Source organism: Ceratotherium simum, chromosome 1 (assembly GCF_057802395.1).
Source record: "Ceratotherium simum simum isolate JZ-2026a chromosome 1, ASM5780239v1, whole genome shotgun sequence".
Classification (NCBI taxonomy): Eukaryota; Metazoa; Chordata; class Mammalia; order Perissodactyla; family Rhinocerotidae; genus Ceratotherium; species Ceratotherium simum.
Genome location: NC_141900.1, coordinates 48272767 through 48294163, shown reverse-complemented (window position 1 = coordinate 48294163; position 21397 = coordinate 48272767). Strand labels below are relative to the sequence as shown.

Sequence of the window (21397 nt, the reverse complement as noted above, 5' to 3'; positions counted from 1 at the left end):
ATGTGTATATGTTTTATATATATATATACAGTTATATATTTATATAGTTATATATGTGCATATATATTTATAAAAAACATCAAAAATCTTTCTTTACTCTCAAAAATCATTATTTAAAAGAATTCTTTATATAGTCAATTTTGAGCATTTCTTACCCTCAGAAACCTATGCTCAAAGAAAGTCTGTAGCAGAAAGCAAAAATGAAAAAAATTAAAAATGTGGGTTCTGGTTGAATGTAGGGTGAATACTCTGAAGCCTCTTGCTCTTCTCCTTACCTTGTCCTACCACTAAACACAGGCTGAAAAAAGATTAGGAGAGATATTCCACGTTCATGAATAGGAAAAGTCAATATCGTCAAGATGTCAGTTCTTACCAAGTTGATCTATAGATTTAATATAATCCCAACCAAAATTCCAGCAAATTATTTTGTGAATATCAACAAACTAATTCTTAAGTTATATGGAGAGTCAAAAGACCCAGAAAAGCCAACACAATATTTAAGGAGAAGAACAAAGTTGGAGGACTGACACTAACTGACTTTAAGACTTACTATAAAGCTACAGTACTCAAAACAGTGTGATAGTGGTGAAAAAATAAACAAATAAATCAATGGAACAGAATAGAGATCCCAGAAATAGACCCGCATTAACATAGTCAATTGATCTTTGACAAAGGAGGAAATGTAATACAATGAAGCAAAGAACATCTTTTTAACAAATGGTATTGGAACAACTGAGCATCCACAGGCAAAAAACGTGAATCTAGACACAGACCATCACCCTTAACAAAAACGAACTCAAAATGGATCACAGACTTAAATGTAAAGTGCAAAACTATAAAACTCTAGAAGATGACATAGGAGAAAACCTAGATGAACTTGGGCATGGTGTTGCCTTTTTACATACAACACCAAAGCCACAATTTCTGAAAGAAATAATCGATAAGCTTGACTTTATTGAAATTAAAACCTTTTACTCTGTGAAAGAGAAGGTCAAGAGAATGAGAAAACAAGCCACAGACTGAGAGAAAATATTTGCAAAAGACACGTCTGATAAAGGACTGTTATCCAAAATATACAAAGAACTCTTAAAACTCAACAAGAAGAAAATAATCCCATTGAAAAATGAGCCAAAGACTTTGACACCTCACCAAAAAAATATACAGATGGCAAGTAAGTATATGAAATGATGCTCCACATCCAATGTCATCAGGGAAATGAAGATTAAAACAACAATGGGATACCACTGCACACCTATTAGGATACTGAAAACACCAAATGCTGGTGAGGATGTGAAGCAACAGGAACTCTCATTCATTGCTGATGGGAATGCAAAATACTAGAGCTGCTTTGGAAGATAGTTTGGTGGTTTCTTACAAACTGAACATACTCTTACCATATGAGCCAGCAATCATACTCCTTGGTATTTACCCAAAGGAGTTGAAAACTTATGTCAACTCAAAATCCTGCACACAATTACAATAATAAGTACTACTATATTACTTGGAAGCAAACAAGAGGTCCTTCAGTAGGTGAATGGATAAATAAACTGAGGTACATCCAGACAATGGAATAATTGTTCAGTGCTAAAAAGAAATGAGCTATCAAGCCATGAAAAGACATGGAGGAATCTTAAATGCATTTTCCTAAGTGAAAGAAGCCAATTTGAAAAGCCTACTTACTGTACGATGCCAACACATGACATTCTGGAAAAGGTAAAACTATGGAGATAGTAAAAAGGTCAGTGGTTGCCAAGGGTTGCAGGGGGAGGGAGGGATGAGTAGGCAGAGCACAAAAGATTTTTAGGGCCGTGAAAATATTCTGTATGACACAATGATGGTGGATAAATATTATTATACATTTGTCAAACCCATAGAATATACACCAAGAGTGAACCCTAATGTAAACCCCGGACTTTGGGTGATTAGGATGTGTCAATGTAGCTTCATCAATTGTAACAAATGTACCACTCTGGTGGGAGATGTTGATAATGGGGGAGTCTATGCATGTGTGGGAACACGGGGTAATGGGAAATCTCTGTACCTTCCCCTCAGTTTTGCCATGAACCTTAAACTGCTCTAAAAAAAAAATAAAGTCTTAATTAAAAAAAGAAACATTGATCTATACTATAACATTACATGTGTCACAAAGTAAAAAATGTTCATGGAAAAAGTTGTATCATATAGCGAAAGACGTTTGAATGAAAATAAATGTGAAAAACATTGATTTTAAAGTTATAAATGGTAAAGTTGAGTGATTTTGTTCCACAGAGCTTTACATCTTCTAGAAAAACTATTTAGAATGTTCCCCCAAGAAATATGGGCAACTAGAACTAAGTTATTCTTAGGGTTGTGTTTCTACATGCCCTTCAAGTCTGGCTTCCCGGCTCTGCATTTACTGGCTTATTATGGGAATCACTTCAAGAGCATTTATCAATCAGAATGAGTGCTGTGCACTCCCCATTCTATTGTTGCATATCTTGAAATACTGTTATAATTTTACATATTTATCTCAATTTTAAACCTTGGTGTGTATGTGTGTATATGTGTTTACGTGTATGGATGGTAATGCAAAATCTGCTTCTCTACTCACATTTTAATGAATCCAGTCTATCATATTAGCAGAATACGCCTTTCTACCCTCAAGGTTACTTCATAATTAAATATAACAAAAGCAGCAATTTGGAAATTTGATTCTGTTTGCTGTTGCTTCCTATTTGGCCTCAAATTATTCCAACTACGGTTTGAGAATATATAGCTGAGAATGAAACCACTTCAGCACAAGGGCACGTCAAGTAACAGATATATGTTTTATCAGTAGCTTCTTCAAAACAAACATTTGCTGTATGACCCTTTACTTTACATTTCTCTTTCATATAGGAAGCTTTTTCCAAAAGGGATGAATATTTGGAATGATATGAATATCATAGATAATTATTGATATGATAATAGCTAAGATTTACCTATTATTAACTGTACCTCAGGCTTGATGCTAGGCAATGTACATACATTATCAAGATTTAAGTCTTTGTCAAAATCCTAGGAATTAGAGAGAATCTATTACATCTCCACTGCAGAGATGAGCAGATGAGCATTTTATTTAATAATTTAAGAGGAACAAAAATTACGTTGCTGCCAAAATGTTTAAATCTAAGGAAACAAATCAATTGGAGATTATATATATAAATACTGCACAAAGAACTGATTTTAGTTTGCAGATTGTTACGTAAGCACTTTGTCTTCCAAGTCTTTCTTTCACAGTACTATACTTTCTTTCTTCTTTTTTTTTTTTTTTTTGCTTGTTGATTCATCTCCTTCTTTGGCTTTGTACTTTTTTTCTTTTTTTCACTAAAATGTCTTCCTTCGTTAAAAGAGGCATCATTTCATCCAAACATTAGGATGCATATTTGTAACCAAATGAACACCAGTTGTAACCAAATGAAACCATAATGAAACCTAAAGTTTTATTTTTTATGGCCAAATTGCCTTTATGGCCAATTAGTTGTGCAGTGAAAATGTTTGCAGCAAAACTGCTTGCAGCAAAGATGTGTACAGCGAAAATACCTCAAGCCCTAATCTATATATAACATATATATAATATACCTATATATATGGTGAGAGAGAGAGAGAGAGAAAGAGAGACTAGCAAAGTCGAAATTCTGGGGCTGGCCCAGTGGTGTAGCGGTTAAGTTCGCACGCTCCGCTTTGGTGGCCCCGGGGTTCGCAGGTTCTGTCCCGGGCACAAACTAACTCACCACTTATCAAGCCATGCTGTGGTGGCGTCCCATATAAAGTAGAGGAAGATGGGCATGGATATTAGCCCAGGGCCAATCTTCCTCAGCAGAAAAGAGGAAGATTGACAACAAACGTTAGCTCAGGGCTAATCTTCCTCAAAAAAAAAAAAGTTGAAATTTTTAATTTTAAGAATTTCAATTATCTTCTTTGTTACAAAAGATAAAGTAATAAAAATAAATGAAAAGCTTTAAAATTACAAGATGATATATTAAAAGCAAAATTTGCATCAAACTATTTGGGACATGGATATGCATCTAAGAATCTCAGATCAACATCTGGGATTGAAGTTCATGGATTTTTAATTTGCTCCATGTACCAGGCAAAGTTCAAGAGAGAATAAAATAGCCCATTCTCCAAAGTGTTTCAATTTTTTGGTAGTCAGTGAGACTGGGAAGGATGGTAAGTTTTAAGGCCAAGAATTTCCATCCCAAAATACTGAGAGCTGTCTTATTAAGTACTTCTGTAAAACCTAAATGATCTCGATAATTAACAAACAGCAAGAAGAGTATTGAGGACACAAAATAAATTAGCAGGATTAGAAAGATAAGATTGTTATTGCCCAGTAACCTGGAAAGCACAGAACTCTTAAAGGCAATGGAGCAGACTTTCCCAGCGTAGCCTGTGCCCCACTATCAAAATCATCCTGTACGCTCTTTCAACAGGCATTTAGAATACCATAGCCTAGTTTTAGCCCTACCAAAACACTATTTTAGGGTGGAGGAAATGAAACTTGTGAATAGACATTTTTTTTAAACAACTTTATTGAGACATGGTTGACATACAAAAAACTGTACATATTTAATGTGTACAACTTGATGAATTTGGAGATAAGTACATATCTGTGAAACCATCACCACAATCAATGCCATTAACATATCGATCACCTCCAAAGGTTTATTCCTGCCCTAGTTTGTGTGTGTGTGTTTGTGTGTGTGTGTGAGTTAAGAATAAATGAAGATCTACCCTCTCTTCTAAAGCTTCCCAGGTAGTTTTTTCCTTTTTGCAGTGAAGTTCTAGAAGAAAGATGAAGGAAGACAGTAAAAGTGAGGACCTCAACAAAGATAGTCATAGGAAACAAAAGGTGGACTCTTAGTCCAAAACAAAAAAATAATTCCTTATTCCAGGAAAGAACAAGAAATGTGGTGGAGGTGAGGCATAGTGTTATCATTTCATTAAGAAAAATACATCATAAATTTTCTTAGTGAGGAAAGAAGAAATGAGACAGGTAAAAGAAGAGTGAATGACCCAAAGATGAAAATTCTCTTTCATGTTTACCAGAAGTTAGTGTTAATAAGGTAACTTTTGGTAAGAATTCTGGTATTCCAGGATTAATTTCTAGCTTTCACAGAACCTACTAGAAAAGAAAAATATATAAATAAATATATAAACTAAACTAGTTTTCTGCTAATACTAATGGCTAATGCTTGATATCTTGAAGCAGCAATATTATTATTATTACTGTCAACACGTTCAGCAACTGTGTGTGTGCGCATGTGGTACCAGTCCTGAATTATCCTGTTTTCTGGGTTTGCTTTCATCTTTGTCTTACCTGCTATCTCCCCTTCCACTCTGAAAGATATCTTGTGGTTATCCACAATCAGCACTTCCATCACCATCGCTGGACTGCCAGCTAATACTAAAATTACCCAAAGTCATGTTCTGAGCCCATATCACACTGTGTTTTCTGGGTAAAACTTATAAAATGCTTTTCAAAAAACATGGAGCTTAATCACTGGGAAAATGTAGAGTGCTACAGCCTTCAAATATCAGAAGAGATACTGCTCAACCATTTATGTATAGGTGTCTATTTTAATTTGTAGGTTTGCTGCTGTAGTTTTCTGCAAAAACATAAATGATTTTGTCTTATGAATTACATATGAATTTGCAGAAACACTTCTGAAAGCCGGCTTAGATAAGTCATTTTACTCCATGCTATTTTATACAATGAGCAAAGCAAGGTTTTTATGTTTCATTGAGTAAAATTATGAATAATTTTTATCTGACCTGGGCGTAGAATTAGACTATGGAAAAGATATTTACAGTTTATCATTAATTGTATCTCATCAGATTTATTCTCTACACTTACAGCTCTCCAAAGTTCTTCACCTTTTGAGTTTTCCTATCAAAGGATGTGTAAACTGAATCTGAAATACTAAATTCACATATAAAAGCTTATCTTGAACATTTTCCTATCAAATGACATGTAAACTGAATCTGAAATACTAAATTCACATATGAAAGCTTGTCTTTAACACCTCTGTACAATATGGCACAGGGTCTATTCGTAAACTAGAATTAAAACACATTGGCAGAAAAATTTAAACCCTCTTCTTTTCTTTGAGGTAAATTTGCCTCTAGAATGAGATCTTCCATTTTAAAACCAAGAATAGTGGACAATGGCATCAGAGCATTGCGCTCTGCAAATAGCTCCCACAGTACTATATGTTAACGACCTTTTCTCTACATAATAAAAATATTCAGGATTTATTGACCAACCGAGGCTGTTAGCTTTTAAGCTTTTATATTCTTTTCCTCTGTAGCTACCTTTTTAAAAATCATAAATCTTCAAAGCGGATGAAAATATTATCTGACACAGTATTATAACTTGTTTATATTTCATAGCCTTCACCTCAGCTTTTATTTCCATGCACTCAACTGTGTGCTACAATCCCTGGTCTCCATCAGAACCGGCACTGAAATTTTCCAGACTAATGAACATAATGTTAAAGCAAACAGAGGAAGGTAGCTTGGGGTCAAGAACTAGTGGAAACAAATCATTAATAAATAGCAATTTATGTAAGTACATTTTCCTGTTCTCATAGGATCCTCAATATTCTTCATCGCTCCTTCTTCTTTAGGACTTATTGAGGATTTTTTTCACTTTTCAGTGAGCTACTTACTTTGTTTTCTTAAAAGTACACGTGACAAGACTCTAAAGAGTGGAAACATGAATAATAGTGTACACTGATGTTTTTCAATTGTCACATGTAACTCCTCTAGTTCAATTAAAAAAAAAAAAGGCCTATTTGCAACATACTCTCCTTTTCTGCAGATGAACAAAGGAGTACTCCTCACTAATTCTGAAAGTAACTTGTCACAGTGGGGTTCTAAGGCCTAGTCAAATAATTGTCTTAGTGTACTACCTGCTGTGTTCAATATTGAGTGAAAATGGAAGCCGGGACCCAACTCCAGCTTATTTCACAATTCTTCTGTTATTTAAATGATTTTAGTCAGTTTGGGGGAAGCCAGACCTTTATAAATTAACAGCAGGGAAATACCAAAGGTGTCAGATTGCATATTTATCATCTTTTTCGTGTAATACTTAAATATGTATTAAGAAGTGACTGACATAAATTAGGCAGATTTCAGAAGCCACAGGCCGTGGCTTGTAGAGGACCCCCTTCTGCTTGACATTTCATCCTTGTCAAAGATCAAATTATTTTAATTTAGGCTGCAAATTATAAGGAATGAAGACTTCTTTGTGGGAATTCCCTGTGGTAATCTGACTTTTGTTGTTACTGCTGCTTGTCAGTGTGCAAAAGATATAATATGCATGCAAATAAGGTTAAAAAATATGTACTATCTAATTATCCAGCCAGTACATTCCACTTGAAGACAGTGGGAGGCCTGACACACAGTATGTGTTTGATTCATTGAGGCCTGCAGGGTATTTACACAAGATTACTTTTAATTATGAAATTAATATCTGTTTATCTAGAATATATAGCAGTAAGTGAGTATACACATGAGCAGAATTCTTTAGTAAAAAGAAATCATCTTAGTTTAATACAGGAAAAGGAGGAAAAAATCCTTGTTTCTAGGGGAAAAAAGCATCATCCAGACCTTGGTTTCACCCTCATTGAAACAAACTGAATGAAAACTTGGCACTTTCTCTAGAATTTGTTTCTAGCCTTGCCAAGTAGGCTCAAGACATGTTGCTTTTTTTCACTGTTTTTATATTATAGTGAATAAGATGCAGTCTTAGACTCAGCATGGTGAGGCAAATGTGGGGATAGAAGGTTTTGGTTTTTGTTTTTATTATTTTGGTGGAGCATTATGTCTTCTAGGTTCAAAAGAGAAAGAATGATGAATAGTATCAATGTTTTTTCTGTAATAAGACATGGCAAATAAAACAATCCCAGTGCAGATCTACTTTAATTTATGAAATGCGTATCCTTAACAAAGTTATTTGTAAAATAAAGTGTTATATGTTTACATCTCTTCCCATATTGACTTATGTTAAAAAAATGGGAGAACAATATCTGGGATATATTTATAACAACTAACATTTTAGAAAACTCAAAGCAAATGAATAAATAAATAATAATTCTAAAAATATAGTGTAGCCTTATCACTCAACACACATGTCAATCAGTGGAAACGAACTGAAAATTCGAAAAATTAAAAGGTGATCTCTCTGAATATAGGAAAGCATTGTCTGTTAGCAAGTTCCATATTTTTCATAATCAAAAGGGTGTTTTGTCACCAAACAAAAATATCTGTCTGACTAATTGTTTATGTTTTTCAATCTATTGATACAGCAGCTATAAAATAATGATGGGTTGGAGGTTGCCTTTACTGCAATCTTGGCATTTCCCTCACTAAGCCTGCCTGGTCCTCCATATTCACTTAGACAACTGTGCCTCTAATTGCCTTTGGCACTCTGCTTGGAATTTAACCTAGTCCCAGAAACCATCCTTGGTCTTCCCAATGTAGTTCACATCTCTTTGAATTGCTATTTTGTACTTTACTTTTACTTTTTCGAAAGTCTCTTAAGCTACTTCTTTTCTGCCCAAAAAAGTGGGACTGTGAATTATGAATTGTTTCTTTACTTTCCCCTAACAGTGCCTTGCAGTGTATTCTAAATAGAGGCAATCGTTAAAATTTCTGCCTGAAATTTGACCAAACATCCCAGAATCAACCTCTCTGTAACACACTGGAAGTTGCAGCTGGTTATATATACAGACACCAAAGAGTGTCCCTCCCTAAGGTTTTCTGTAAACAAAGACACACAAGTGATTTAATCTGATCATTTTTAAGGACTATTAATGATAACTGGTTAATGTCAGTGGTTGCTTTATCTTTTATATTGACATTTAGGGTAACCATTTAAGCGTTCTTGAAAAGTTTATTTAGACATGACAAGATTATGGGTTTAAAAGCTCTTGTTAAAAGATAAGGGAATGCTAAAGAAGAAATCAAGGAAAGAAAGATGAAACATTTTAGTGTTTCTGTTCTTTTCTTTTTATTGATCAGTGTGATGGAGTACAGATAGATATAATAAACATCTCTCTGGAAGGAATTGCTATTTTGAATATACCAAGCATGCATGGAGGATCCAATCTTTGGGGAGAGTCTAAGAAAAGACGAAGCCATCGCCGAATAGAGAAAAAGGGGTCTGACAAAAGGACCACGCTCACAGATGCCAAAGAGTTGAAGTTTGCAAGTCAAGGTAAGTTTTCTAGCGCTTACTTGTTAAGTTGCTTCTTAATCTGCCTTCAAAGGCTGCTTTAAAATGAAAGAGTTTTCCATTGCACTTTAGTTTATATATTTATGCAGTTGTATTTTTCACATTATCACATATTAATGTACAATTAAAATTATATCATAATAGATTCTAAAATATGTATAAACTGGCTATATTTTTCATGGATTTTTTTTTCCTTCTTTATTCTCCATCTTTGGATAGAGCTCTTCCCACAGAAAATAAAATACATGTGGGTATTTAGGGATAATAATATAGGATATATTGTACATTAAGTTCTGGAATGTGATTGTCTTGGTTAGGATGTTTGAGTTGCTGTAACAAGGGCCTAGTTAAGTCTTTTCTAAGGCTGTCTTGTAAGATTCCTTATTCTTGGCTTTTTTCAGTCAGGCTATGATGTTGAAGCTATCTTTCATTAAGCTATTCTTCTAAGTATCACATATAAAAGCATGTTTAAATATCCCACAATAAATTTTGGTTACTTGCTGCTATTTTTCCAGAAATTTAATAACAACAAGTAGGAGACCTGGAAAACAGAGGGCAAAGAACTAACAAAATAGGATAGAATAGCTATGGATCAGAATTTTCAACTCCATTGTAATATAATTCACATTGGGACATGACAACTAATTCTTGTTGATAGATTTTATAAACAAAGATATCAAATTGGTAGTATTTTAATAATTAATCCTGTCCCAATAATTTATGTATATCATCCATAGTATTTCTTTTACATTCCAGAATCTACCTAACACCAATGATGACATTCAGACAGCCAAGAAAACATATTGGCTCGGCACAGTGTAGCAAAGAAAAAATATGAAGAGTTTACAGCCTTCTGGGCCTAACAAAAACAAATAAATATATTTTTAAATAAATAAATGTGAGGGTAATTGGTAGGCTTGATGGTGGTGTGAAATACCTTCATGTTTTGTTGGTAGGCAGTGACTTCTGTTATATGGAATTTGGTGGCTATGAGGATGACAAAGATTGACAGAGAAAGTATTAGGTATCCTCTCGAAAGAGGTGCTTATTACAACCTGCCAGTGACAGAAGGTTTTGACCCCCCATAAATGTATAGGTAATCCTAAAGAGATAAATCCTGAAGAGTCATGTAATGTAGTACAAGCAAGATTACACCAAATAAATTAAAATGCTTTATACTCAGAATGAATATAACTGTTTGAAAAAATGGAGGAAAATGTTTTTTGAAGGAGAAATATATAGAAAAAATGAGTATATTTGTGCTATGTTAATTTAAAGATTTTATTTATTTATTTTCCCCCCAAAGCCCCAGTAGATAGTTGTATGTCATAGCTGCACATTCTTCTAGTTGCTGTACGTGGGACGCGGCCTCAGCATGGCCGGAGAAGTGGTGCATCGGTGCGCGCCCGGGATCCGAACCCCGGCCGCCAGCATCGGAGAGCGTGCACTTAACCGCTAAGCCACGGGGCCGGCCCTGTGCTATGTTAATTTAAAAATGAGGGGAATTAGGTATAATTATTAATTTCTAGGAGTTATTGACATTAATATTAGGTTTATGTTTAATGTAAGATTAGTAGATTTCTAAGAAGATTAGTAAAAATTTTCTAGGCATTAAAATTAGTTCAAAGACCATACTAAGATCAAACTTAAAAATCTACTTCTTTCCCTAGGGAATCAATGAGTACGTAGATATTACATGGCAATATAGCCTACATAATTAAAAAAGAGTATTATATATATTATATATAATAATTTCCAGGTTTATTTTTCTGTTTGGTGACTTCATACCAATACTTGGCATGTCCTTTGCATGTAGACATTCCAGATATGTATCTGAATTTATTTTCAATGTTCAGCTGCCAACTATGTTCGCACACTGAGCTGTTGAAGTCTATAAGACTCATGGCTGTGCTCCACCAGGACAAGTGTCTGTACACCTGCTATGGAGCTGCTGCAGATATGCCGTTTGCTGGCTTCACTCACCCCTTTTTGTATGCTTTTTTCAGGGATACACTTTTGGAATAAAGCACAGACAAATCAGCCAAAAGTGTTCTCACAGTGCCCATAACTGTAGGAAAAGGTATCTCTTCCCATTCTGTCTTCTTGTTTTCTATTATGGAACTCTTAGGACCAAGTTTCTATAAACTTGGGAAAGAAAAAAAGTGGGAACCTACAGGTTTTGTGCCTAAGGAATACGTTTTTCTCAGTACAAACATGGAGAAAAACAGGAGAAATCAGAGTTTTTGAAGATCATTGTATGAGCAATAACAGAAGCATATTCATAATTGATTCAGCTCAACTTTTTGTTCCATCTCTTAACCGACTATGCTTGTAGTTTGGGTTTAGATTTAGTTCAAGATAAGTATAATTTCATTGCTAAAGATGAGTTTATCAATAGCTGAATATAAAAAAATAGACTATTATATATTAATCAGTCTTTCCTTTTTATTAATTTTATCAAGAAATTTTTTTTTAATTTTGATATATTTTGCAACAGAATGTCAAAAGTATCGCAAAATGCGCCTAAGTTTTGATTTCAAATTTATTCTCTTAATTCTTAAATGTCATACTTAGTAGAAGTGAAATTTACTACTTAAAATACCTACATTTACTAAATGGTAAATATTTCTATCATTTGATTTTGTTTTTAATTTCTTGATACAAAAACAGCAATAGTATTAAGTGTGAGGGTCAATCAGTGTTTTTAATCTAAATATATTTTCAAATTTACACAAAAGGATTACAAGTATTGACTTTAGAGTGAAATATGGGAAATATAACTCTAACGCAACATGTTTCTTTAACCCAGATTCAAATTAATATCTCTTACTCTTAGAAAATACATGAGTAGAAAAATGAAAAATTTAATAATGTAACTTCCTTCTTTTTCAGGAAGCACTTTCTTGGAATATTAACTAACAACTTTTCTGATAAGCCTCTGTAAAAAATCTGAAGTTTAACCAAACTTTTTACTATATTGGAATGGATGTTGTTTTCATAAACTTTAGAAAGCTTTTGGTGGGAGTGTGGAGAGTAGGGGAAGCATACATAACTAGATTCTCGTAATAAAGATAAAGTATTTTACTTAGTAGAAGGATGTAAATTAAAACAAAGTTTACAGGGTTTTTTTTTTTTTTTACTTAAAAATATGTCATACACCAAAGGTACAGGATCAGGTTTGGAGCATTAAATCCTCATTTACATAATGCAGTACACAATCTGGGACTCCTACACAATGAATTTGCTTGCAATCTTTGAGGACAGTCACAGCATAAGATAAGAGTATTTTAAATTATTAAATTCACTGGTTGGAAATTTTATGGTTGATTTAATTTGAGTTGACCAAAATGATAAGTACTTCTTTTGGTACTTCTTTTAATTATATCATTGTTCCAGAAAAATATTCTAAAACAGTTGGATGCAGTTCTGAAAGATATTCACACTCACACTCATCTAATTCAGTAGATATTTTCTTTGTGGGTTTGTCTTTTGTTTTTTTGGTGGGCTTTTTTTTTTTTTTAAATACAAATGAGTGTATTATGTATAGATGGTATGGTCTTTAAGCAAAATTGTAAACTAGGCCAAGTAGGTCTTCAGTGTTCTTAGCCTTAATATTCAGTCTTCCCCATTTCTTACAGTTGCTGAGTTGATCTTTGCTTCCATCTCTTCTGAATTAAATCCAAGCCTCAGAAAGATGTCTAGTAAATTCATTCACATTAATGTATAAATGACTGATTGCAGGTGAAAGTAGAGGTATTAGCATTTTGAAAGAAATAAAGGCCTTCAGCTAAACCATTATTTTTCAAACTCTGTTCCACTGAGTTATAACTGCAATTCTTCAGAGGTTCTATAAAAACTTAGCTGAAATTCATTATTGCCGTATTTGAAACAACAAAAACCTATTAAAAACACATTAAAGTGTGTATTCTGTACAATCATTTTGTCATATTAACAATTCTCAAATCATTAAATTGTGTTACTAGACAAAAACAACTTCCACTCTCCCTTCTGCTCCTCCTCCTCCTCTTCTTCCTTCTCGATCAATTGATCAATATATCAATAATTGCATGAAAAGATAGATATGCATATTCACACATTTTATATGTGTATACACATATAAATAAATAATAAATATTTAATAAGGATAATTGTATAAATGGGTACATTACCACCATGATGCATGTAAATTGCATACAATTAAAAGGCTTGCAAACTCAGGTATTTTTGTTTGGCACAGGCAACAAACAGTGCATAACAATCAATGGAAATGAAAACAAAGTGACAATGCTAACATTTTAAATGAAAATAAAAATCACTTTTTAGAAAATTTTTTGCTCATAAAGAAATTGCATTAGTTAACTAGCTCCCAGAAATAACAGGCTTGTACTAGCTTATATCAAGTGCACTTAGTTATTTATTTTTTTGCTGAGGAAGATTAGCCCTGAGCTAACATCTGTTGCCTATCATCGTCGTTTTGGCTTGAGGAAGATTACGCCTGAGCTAACATCTGTGCCTGTCTTCCTCCACTTTATATGTGGGTTGCCACCACAGCATGGCTGATGAGTGGTGTAGGGCGGCACCTGGGATCTGAACCAGCAAAGTTGTGCTGCTGAAGTGGAGCGCACCAAACTTAATCACTACGCCATGGGGCTAGCCCCTATCAAGTGCACTTTTATCATTGTGATATTAACATTCTCACAAGTGCAGGTAAACAGCCAGCAATGAAATGGAAACAAAGTTTCAATAGTTAAAATGTCCATACTTCCTAAAGTAATCTATAGATTCAATGCAATCTCTACCAAAGTTCCAACAACATTTTTCACAGAAACAGAACAGAGAGTCCTAAAATTTGTATGGAACAACAAAAGACCCCAAATAGCCAAAAGAATACTGAGAAAAAAGAACAAAGCTGGAGGTATCACACTCCCTGATTTCAAAATATATTACAAAGCTTTAGTAACCAAAACAGCATGGTACTGGCACAAAAACAGACACAAAGATCAATGGAACAGAATTGAGATCCCAGAAATAAACCCAGATATCTATGGACAGCTAATTTTCGACAAGGGGGCCAAGAACATACAATGGAGAAAGGAAAGTCTCTTCAATAAATGGTGTTGGGAAAACTGGACAGCCACACAAAAAAATGAAAGTAGACCATTATCTTACACCGTACACAAAAATTAACTCAAAATGAATTAAAGACTTGAATGTAAGACCTGAAGCCATGAAAATTCTAGAAGAAAAACATAGGCAGTACACTCTTCAACATCGGTGTTAGCAACATATTTTCAAGTACCGTGTCTGACCAGGCAAGAAAAACAATAGAAAAAACAAACAAATGGGACTACATCAAACTAAAAAGCTTCTGCACAGCAGAGGAAACCATCAACAAAACGAAAAGACAACCGAACAATTGGGAGAAGGTATTTGCAAACCATATATCTGATAAGGGTTTAATTTCCAAAATATATAAAGAACTCGTACATCTCAACAACAAAAAAGCTAACAACTCAATTAAAAAATGGGCAAAAGACCTGAACAGACATTTTTCCAAAGAAGATATAGAGATGGCCAACAGGCACATGAAAAGATGTTCAAAATCATTAACTATCAGGGAAATGCAAATCAAAACCACAAAGAGATATCACATCACGTCCATCAGAATGGCTATAATTAACAAGACAGGAAACAACAAGTGTTGGAGAGGATGTGGAGAGAAGGGAACTCTAATACACTGCGGGTGGGAGTGCAAACTGTGTGCACTCACAGAATGCAGCCACTATGGAAAACAGTGTGGAGATTCCTCAAAAAATTAAGGATAGAACTACCACATGATCCAGCTATTCCACTGCTGAATATTTATCCAAAGAACATGAAAACAGGATTGTGTAAAGATACGTGCACCCCTGTGTTCATTGCAGCATTGTTTACAATAGCCAAGACTTGAAAGCAACTTAAGTGCCCATCAAGGGACAAATGGATAAAAAAGATGTGGTATATATACACAATAGAATACTATTCAGCCATAAGAAATGATGAAATCCAGCCATTTATGACAACATAGGTGGACATTGAGGGTATTATGCTAAGTGAAATAAGTCAGAGGGAGAAGGTCAAATACCATATGATCTCACTCATTAAGAAGTAGATAATAACAACATCAAACGCACACATAGAGACAGAGATTGGATTGGTGGTTACCAGAGGGGAAGAGGGGAGGGAGAAAGGCAGATGTGTGTGGTGATGGATTATAATTAGTCTTTGGTGGTGAACATGAGGTAATCTATGCAGAAATAGAAGTATAATGATGTACACGTGAAATTTACACAGTGTTATAAGCCAATGCTACTGCAATAAAAAAAAAGAAAGTTTCAGCTAAGTATGCTGAATAAGATAAATTTGACTAATTAAAACTTCAAGTGAACATTTGAACCAGATAGCAAGTTATTGTCTTATCATAAATTTGTATTGACAAAGTTGAAAAACTATATTAAAAAGACACCTTTGTGGGGCCGGCCCGTGGCTTAGCAGTTAATTGCGCACGCTCTACTGCTGGCAGCCGGGTTCGGGTCCCGGGCGTGCACCGACGCACTGCTTGTCGGGCCATGCTGAGGCAGCGTCCCGCATACAGCAACTAGAAGGATGTGCAACTATGGCATACAACTATCTACTGGGGCTTTGGGGAGAAAGAGGGAAAAAAAGGAGGAGGATTGGCAATAGATGTTAGCTCAGGGCTGATCTTCCTCACACACACACACAAAAAGACATCTTTGAAAAATATTTTTTAACCAGACAGTGAGGACCTCTCAAGTAATGTGAGCAGTTTTTAGTTATTCTTAATGGTTTTAGCTTTGAGGATACCAGTCCAACTATTTCACTTTCCAGTAATGAAATCAGAATGGTACAAGATGGCCAAGTGAGATGTAAAGCATTCATACCACTTACAATTACATATCTGCCTGGATCAGGATATTCTCAATACTACCCAACCAAAACAAAATGCAGAAATCAATGAAAAATAAGATGCCTATGACATTGCAACTGTCTTCATCAAAATAACTCCATTATTCTCATAGATTGACTGTATTGAAAGAGTTAGCAATTTGAACCTCTAAAATATATTTGTACAAATATAATTCTAATTTTCTCTTTTATTTACTAGTTTTTAAAGTATTGCTTCATTTGCAAAAAAAAAAAAAAAAAGATTGACTGATTTAAAAAGTTTGAAAACCACTGAGCAAAGTAATTACATTCAACCGTAGAGTTTCAAACATTTGCCAGAAGCTAGGGGAGGTACTGTCGGGAGCAGCTGGACTTCCTGCTTGAAACCTCATTAACTAGGTGACTGTCTATCCCACATAGGGATGCACATAGCCAGGTACCCATCATACAAAAGTTTATTTAAAAAACTAATTAACATATGAGATCATCCATGAAATTTTCAATGATTTTAGTCCCATTTACCAATGCTAATGCTTTTATTTGGGCAGAATTTCCCACAGTACAGCATGCATTCCACTGATGGAAAATTGAGATGGTTTAAGCAATACAGATGAATATTTTAAAGTTTAATAGTTTGTATTAACTATTACAGTTGACTTCTCTTTATGGTACGGAATGCTGGTTTTTTTTTTAAATTTATAACTGTAATCTAAATTTTACTTTTGAAATAAATCCATTTAAGTAAAAATAGAGTAAAAACTTCAACTAAATAGTAATAAAGGAGGTACCTAGGTACAGCAAAAATTGTGAAGACGGGCAAGAAAGACTAAAGTTTAGAAAATTACACTATGCTAATATTGCAGCTACCACCAACTTATATCATTTGCATAGCCCCAATGTGAATACTTAGTGTAAACATTATTTGTATTCTTCATCATCTTGCGTAAAATTTGCTATGTATCAGTTCTCCAAGAATAAGCTTTTCCGTGTACTTTATACTACACAGACCCCTACCCTACCCTATTTATGTCTGTTGCTTAGTACTAGGGAAGACTAAAACCCTTGTTTTTCTTAGGAACTGGAGGAGAGAGACTTTGTATCTGATTGGCTATCAAGAAATCTTTCTACATCAAGTGACTTTATTATTATTATTTTTTTGAAAACTCTTAGAAGTAGGAAGAAAAAAAAAGTCAATCCAAACCAAATTGATCAAAGAGAATAAATGAATAGATGTCTGTGAAAGCTTGGCAAAGCTTGAATTTCTTTTGCGTCTGAAGATACGTAAGGTTATTGGCTCTGAGGTCTCTGTCTTCTAAATGGGCATCGTGAGTTCTGGAAGAGTTAAGATTAATCTATGTGTGCTGTGGATTGTATTACCTGGATAATTGCACAAAGAGCATTTAAATAGTAAGACTCTAACACTTTCTATACCTTGTAAAATTTATACTTATCTGAAGGTTGATGGTAATGGATATTTGTCATCCATTATTATCAATTTTTTTAGACATTTCTATGGGCTATTTAGGGTAATTTACAAGGTAGTGTTTTAAGTTGTCTAAATATAACTGCAATATTCATTTTAGAACTGTAGATGATGTATTTGGCATTCAAACACCAGCAAGCAGAACAATTTCCAAGCATTTAAATTCAGTGATTAAATCAATTAAATTTAGAAACAAGAAAAGGATTTCGTGCTGCATTATTATACCTGGATGTTAAAATTGTTGAAAAAAGATCATGGCATTTGAGATGTTGCATTTCACAAAAATATATGCATGTACTAATACCATGGTATTTCATTGGTTGAAAATAGATAGATTCAAACATTTGCTATCTAGTAACCTTTAAGATATCTCAAAATGAGTTCCTAATTGTATGTTTTTAAACTACCTCCTTTGAAATTTTCAAGCAATGGGTAATGCAAATAATAGCATACACTTAATAAAACTATCTAAATATCAAAATTTCTGTCTGCAATTGAAGATTGCATCATATACTTGGATATCTTAATGTGATGGCTTTCTATTCTTTTAATAAAAGGCATGCTTTAAGGTTTATAAACAGTAATAAAAAAATTAGAGACTATAAGACATATTCCTTGTAAGTAAAAATAGAAATGTATTTTCAAAATATAAGACTATGTACTCTTATCTTTGACCTGTAAAAGTATATATATTGTGAAGAAGCACTTATGAAATTTCTAATTGTCATGGCACTATAGGAACTTGAAAGAAACTGCTAGCTTCCTAGAAATTTGAAAAGCAGAGACCATAACTATGAATAAATTAATATTTTGGGAATAACTGAAACATTAGATGGTAATCTTTAGAATATTCTAAATCCCTTCTGGGGCTGTATAAAATACCCTTTTGTGGCTAGTATTATGGCCCTTTTCCCCAGGTTCAATAGTCAAATTTTCAAAATTGGACATGCTGTATAATTCTAGAAACAGAATCTAACATGGGTGTAATTCTAGAACTTCTTATAGTAAAAATGGTAATGCCATAAAATCATTTTGGATATAATATAACAGATAAGTAATTATTTAGATAAGAAAGTGGTATTTTCAATACATAAATGAGATCATTGCTATTAAGGGTTTATTCTCAAAAACAAATTGAAATTAGGAAAATGAAGAAAATCTGAAGAATATGTAGGTAGGAATGGCAGAACAAGGGCAACTTACTTTCACCTAATGAATCTTGGAAAATTTGAGAAAAAAATGCTTTTAGTAGCAGTTGCATTTTGAAAAATATGTGATTTGGCAATCAATTTAATAGATACAAGGGAAAAAGGAAAGGTTGTTGTTTGCTTGAGGTTTTAAATTAAGGCTCAGCTGTTACCTTCTCTGACTTCTGAGGCAGCATACTTCTTTTATTTTCAAAATGCTTATGCTACTGGGATACCCTTCTACATTTCTAGCTATTGATTTTGATTATAACTTCAGAGAAGGATGGAATATATAAATGCTTTAACGGATCAAGTTCTCTACAATGTTGATGTCTGATATCAGTGATAAAACGACCGTCTTAACTTGTTCTGTGGCAGTGTATCTAAACCTGAGTCTTGAACATAATTGCAGGTCATCTACCCAAGCTAAGGCTGCAGTATAGTTTTAAGTAAATTTAACTTATGCAGTGGTGGAAATATGAAACATATTTCCAAATTAAAGATTGGCTGATTATATAAGCCCCAAGTAACTAAATAACACGTGTACAGCATGCTTTCAAATAGTAGTCACATAAAGTTTCCCAATATGAGGCCCTACATAGAAGTTTCCTAAATATAATTTTATTTATTTATTTATTTTTTTCCCCAAAGCCCCAGTGGATAGTTGTACGTCATAGTTGCACGTCCTTCTAGTTGCTGTATGTGGGACACGGCCTCAGCATGGCCCAACAAGCGGTGCGTCGGTGTGCGCCCGGGATCCGAACCCGGGCCGCCAGCAGCGGAGCGCGCGCACTTAACCGCTAAGCCACGGGGCCGGCCCAGAAGTTTCCTAAGTATAAAGCCCTATAGTAATCTTGCCATTTGTGGGTCATGATTTGAAGCTCGTATAATAGACGTGTCTCAGGGAACTTAAGATAATTTTTCCCGTAATCAAGACATACGACAATAAATTAGGGAGAATTTTCTAAAAATAGTAAACATGAAAGAACTATCAAAAAGTTATGAAATCAACTACACAAATTGGTAAATATAAGCGATGGTTCTATTTTTTTTTCTATTGATATTAAAAAACATGTTTTCTTTGCCATTAAGATAGAAAATAAGGGGCTGGCCCCATGGCCTAGTGGTTAAGTTCAGCACGCTCCTCTTCGGTGGCCTGGGTTTGCAGGTTTGGATCCCAGGTGCAGACCTACACCGTTCGTCAGCCATGCTATGGTGGTGACCCACATACAAAATAGAGGAAGATTGGCAGAGATGTTAGCTAAGGGTGAATCTTCCTCAAGCAAAAAGAGAAAGACTGGCAACAGATGTTAGCTCAGGGTGAATCTTCCTCAGCAAAAAAAAAAGCATAGAAAATAATACCCAAGGAAAACTACAATCTCATTGAGAAAAAAACCTCAATTGCCCCATCTTGTGGAATGACATCTCATTTAGAAATTTCAAGTCATACCAGGAGAGATATTAGGCTTTTATTTTACCTCTCTTTATTTGTAAGTATTTTTTTTCTGGTTACCTTAATGGATATGATGAAACCACCACAATCTAGTACCTGGTTCTTCCACACATTTGTCTAACTACCCAAGGGTGCCAGGGAGGTCCAATACAGAGCAAAGAGACCTGTTTCTTGAAAGAGTCATATTCCATCATCTACTTAATTACCTTTGAGCTGTATGATTTTGACTTAACTAAAGCAACCAACCACTGGAGTTTTGTTGCCATGAATTTAGTTTTCATGAATATAGTCTTCTATTATATAGAGCTTGTTAACATATAAATGGTAGCTTCTTGGACGGTGTCCAGCCAACTCAGTTTTTGTGGAAATCGATAGAGATTCCTATAGATCACCATTCCCTCCACACTGAATAATTATTCTCCTGGCTTAATAAAAATAATTCTATTGTTCTCCCTTTATAAACTGTGGATTTATAAACTCAGGGTTGTTTTGGTGTCTGTTTTAGGCAGTGTCTGTTGACTGCTATACAGTACAGTTATTAATCAGAGTAAGCTAAAGATTGAGGCCTGAATGTTATAGAGTGACAGTCATTTGAGATAAGATTAAAAATCTCCATGGATAAACATGACTAATTTAAACGAGCCCGTGGGAGCTTTTTTGAGAAAGTTCAAATGCCTGATGAATGCCGCACTGTTATTCTAATTATCCCATAATATGGCACAAAATAACAATCTCATTTCATCCTTTTATTTACAAAGCTGCTCCCATTATCATTATATTTTACCTGTTCAAGCTCTGAAGGATTGCTCCTCATTGAGAGATTCATTAAAAGAGAATAATTATATTATATTTCACAGATTGGCATAAAAGAAAATGTATCTTTGAGCAATTTCATTTCCCTGAACAGTTGTTCATTTCAGAGTTGAAGACAGGTCTATTAAGTACCTTCTACCCTTTTTAAACATGTCAAAGCTAACCATTAATAATGAAATTAGTAATTTGGTTCTGATCTAATGAAAGAATCAGCTGCTATTTGTAGAACTCAATTTCTGTGAATGAAACACAAA

The 21397-nt window shown here is 34.2% G+C and overlaps 1 protein-coding gene across 7 annotated transcripts in view; it reads left to right on the top strand.

Annotated features, from left to right (window-relative positions):
- Positions 1-21397, top strand: part of DGKB (diacylglycerol kinase beta) — a 700672-nt gene that overhangs the window by 520780 nt on the left and 158495 nt on the right. For all 7 annotated transcript variants that reach the window (XM_087426742.1, XM_087426849.1, XM_087426797.1 and 4 more), the window contains one exon: positions 9049-9244. In XM_087426742.1, the coding sequence (XP_087282868.1) occupies positions 9049-9244 (196 nt within the window). The remainder of the gene's footprint in view (positions 1-9048; positions 9245-21397) is intronic.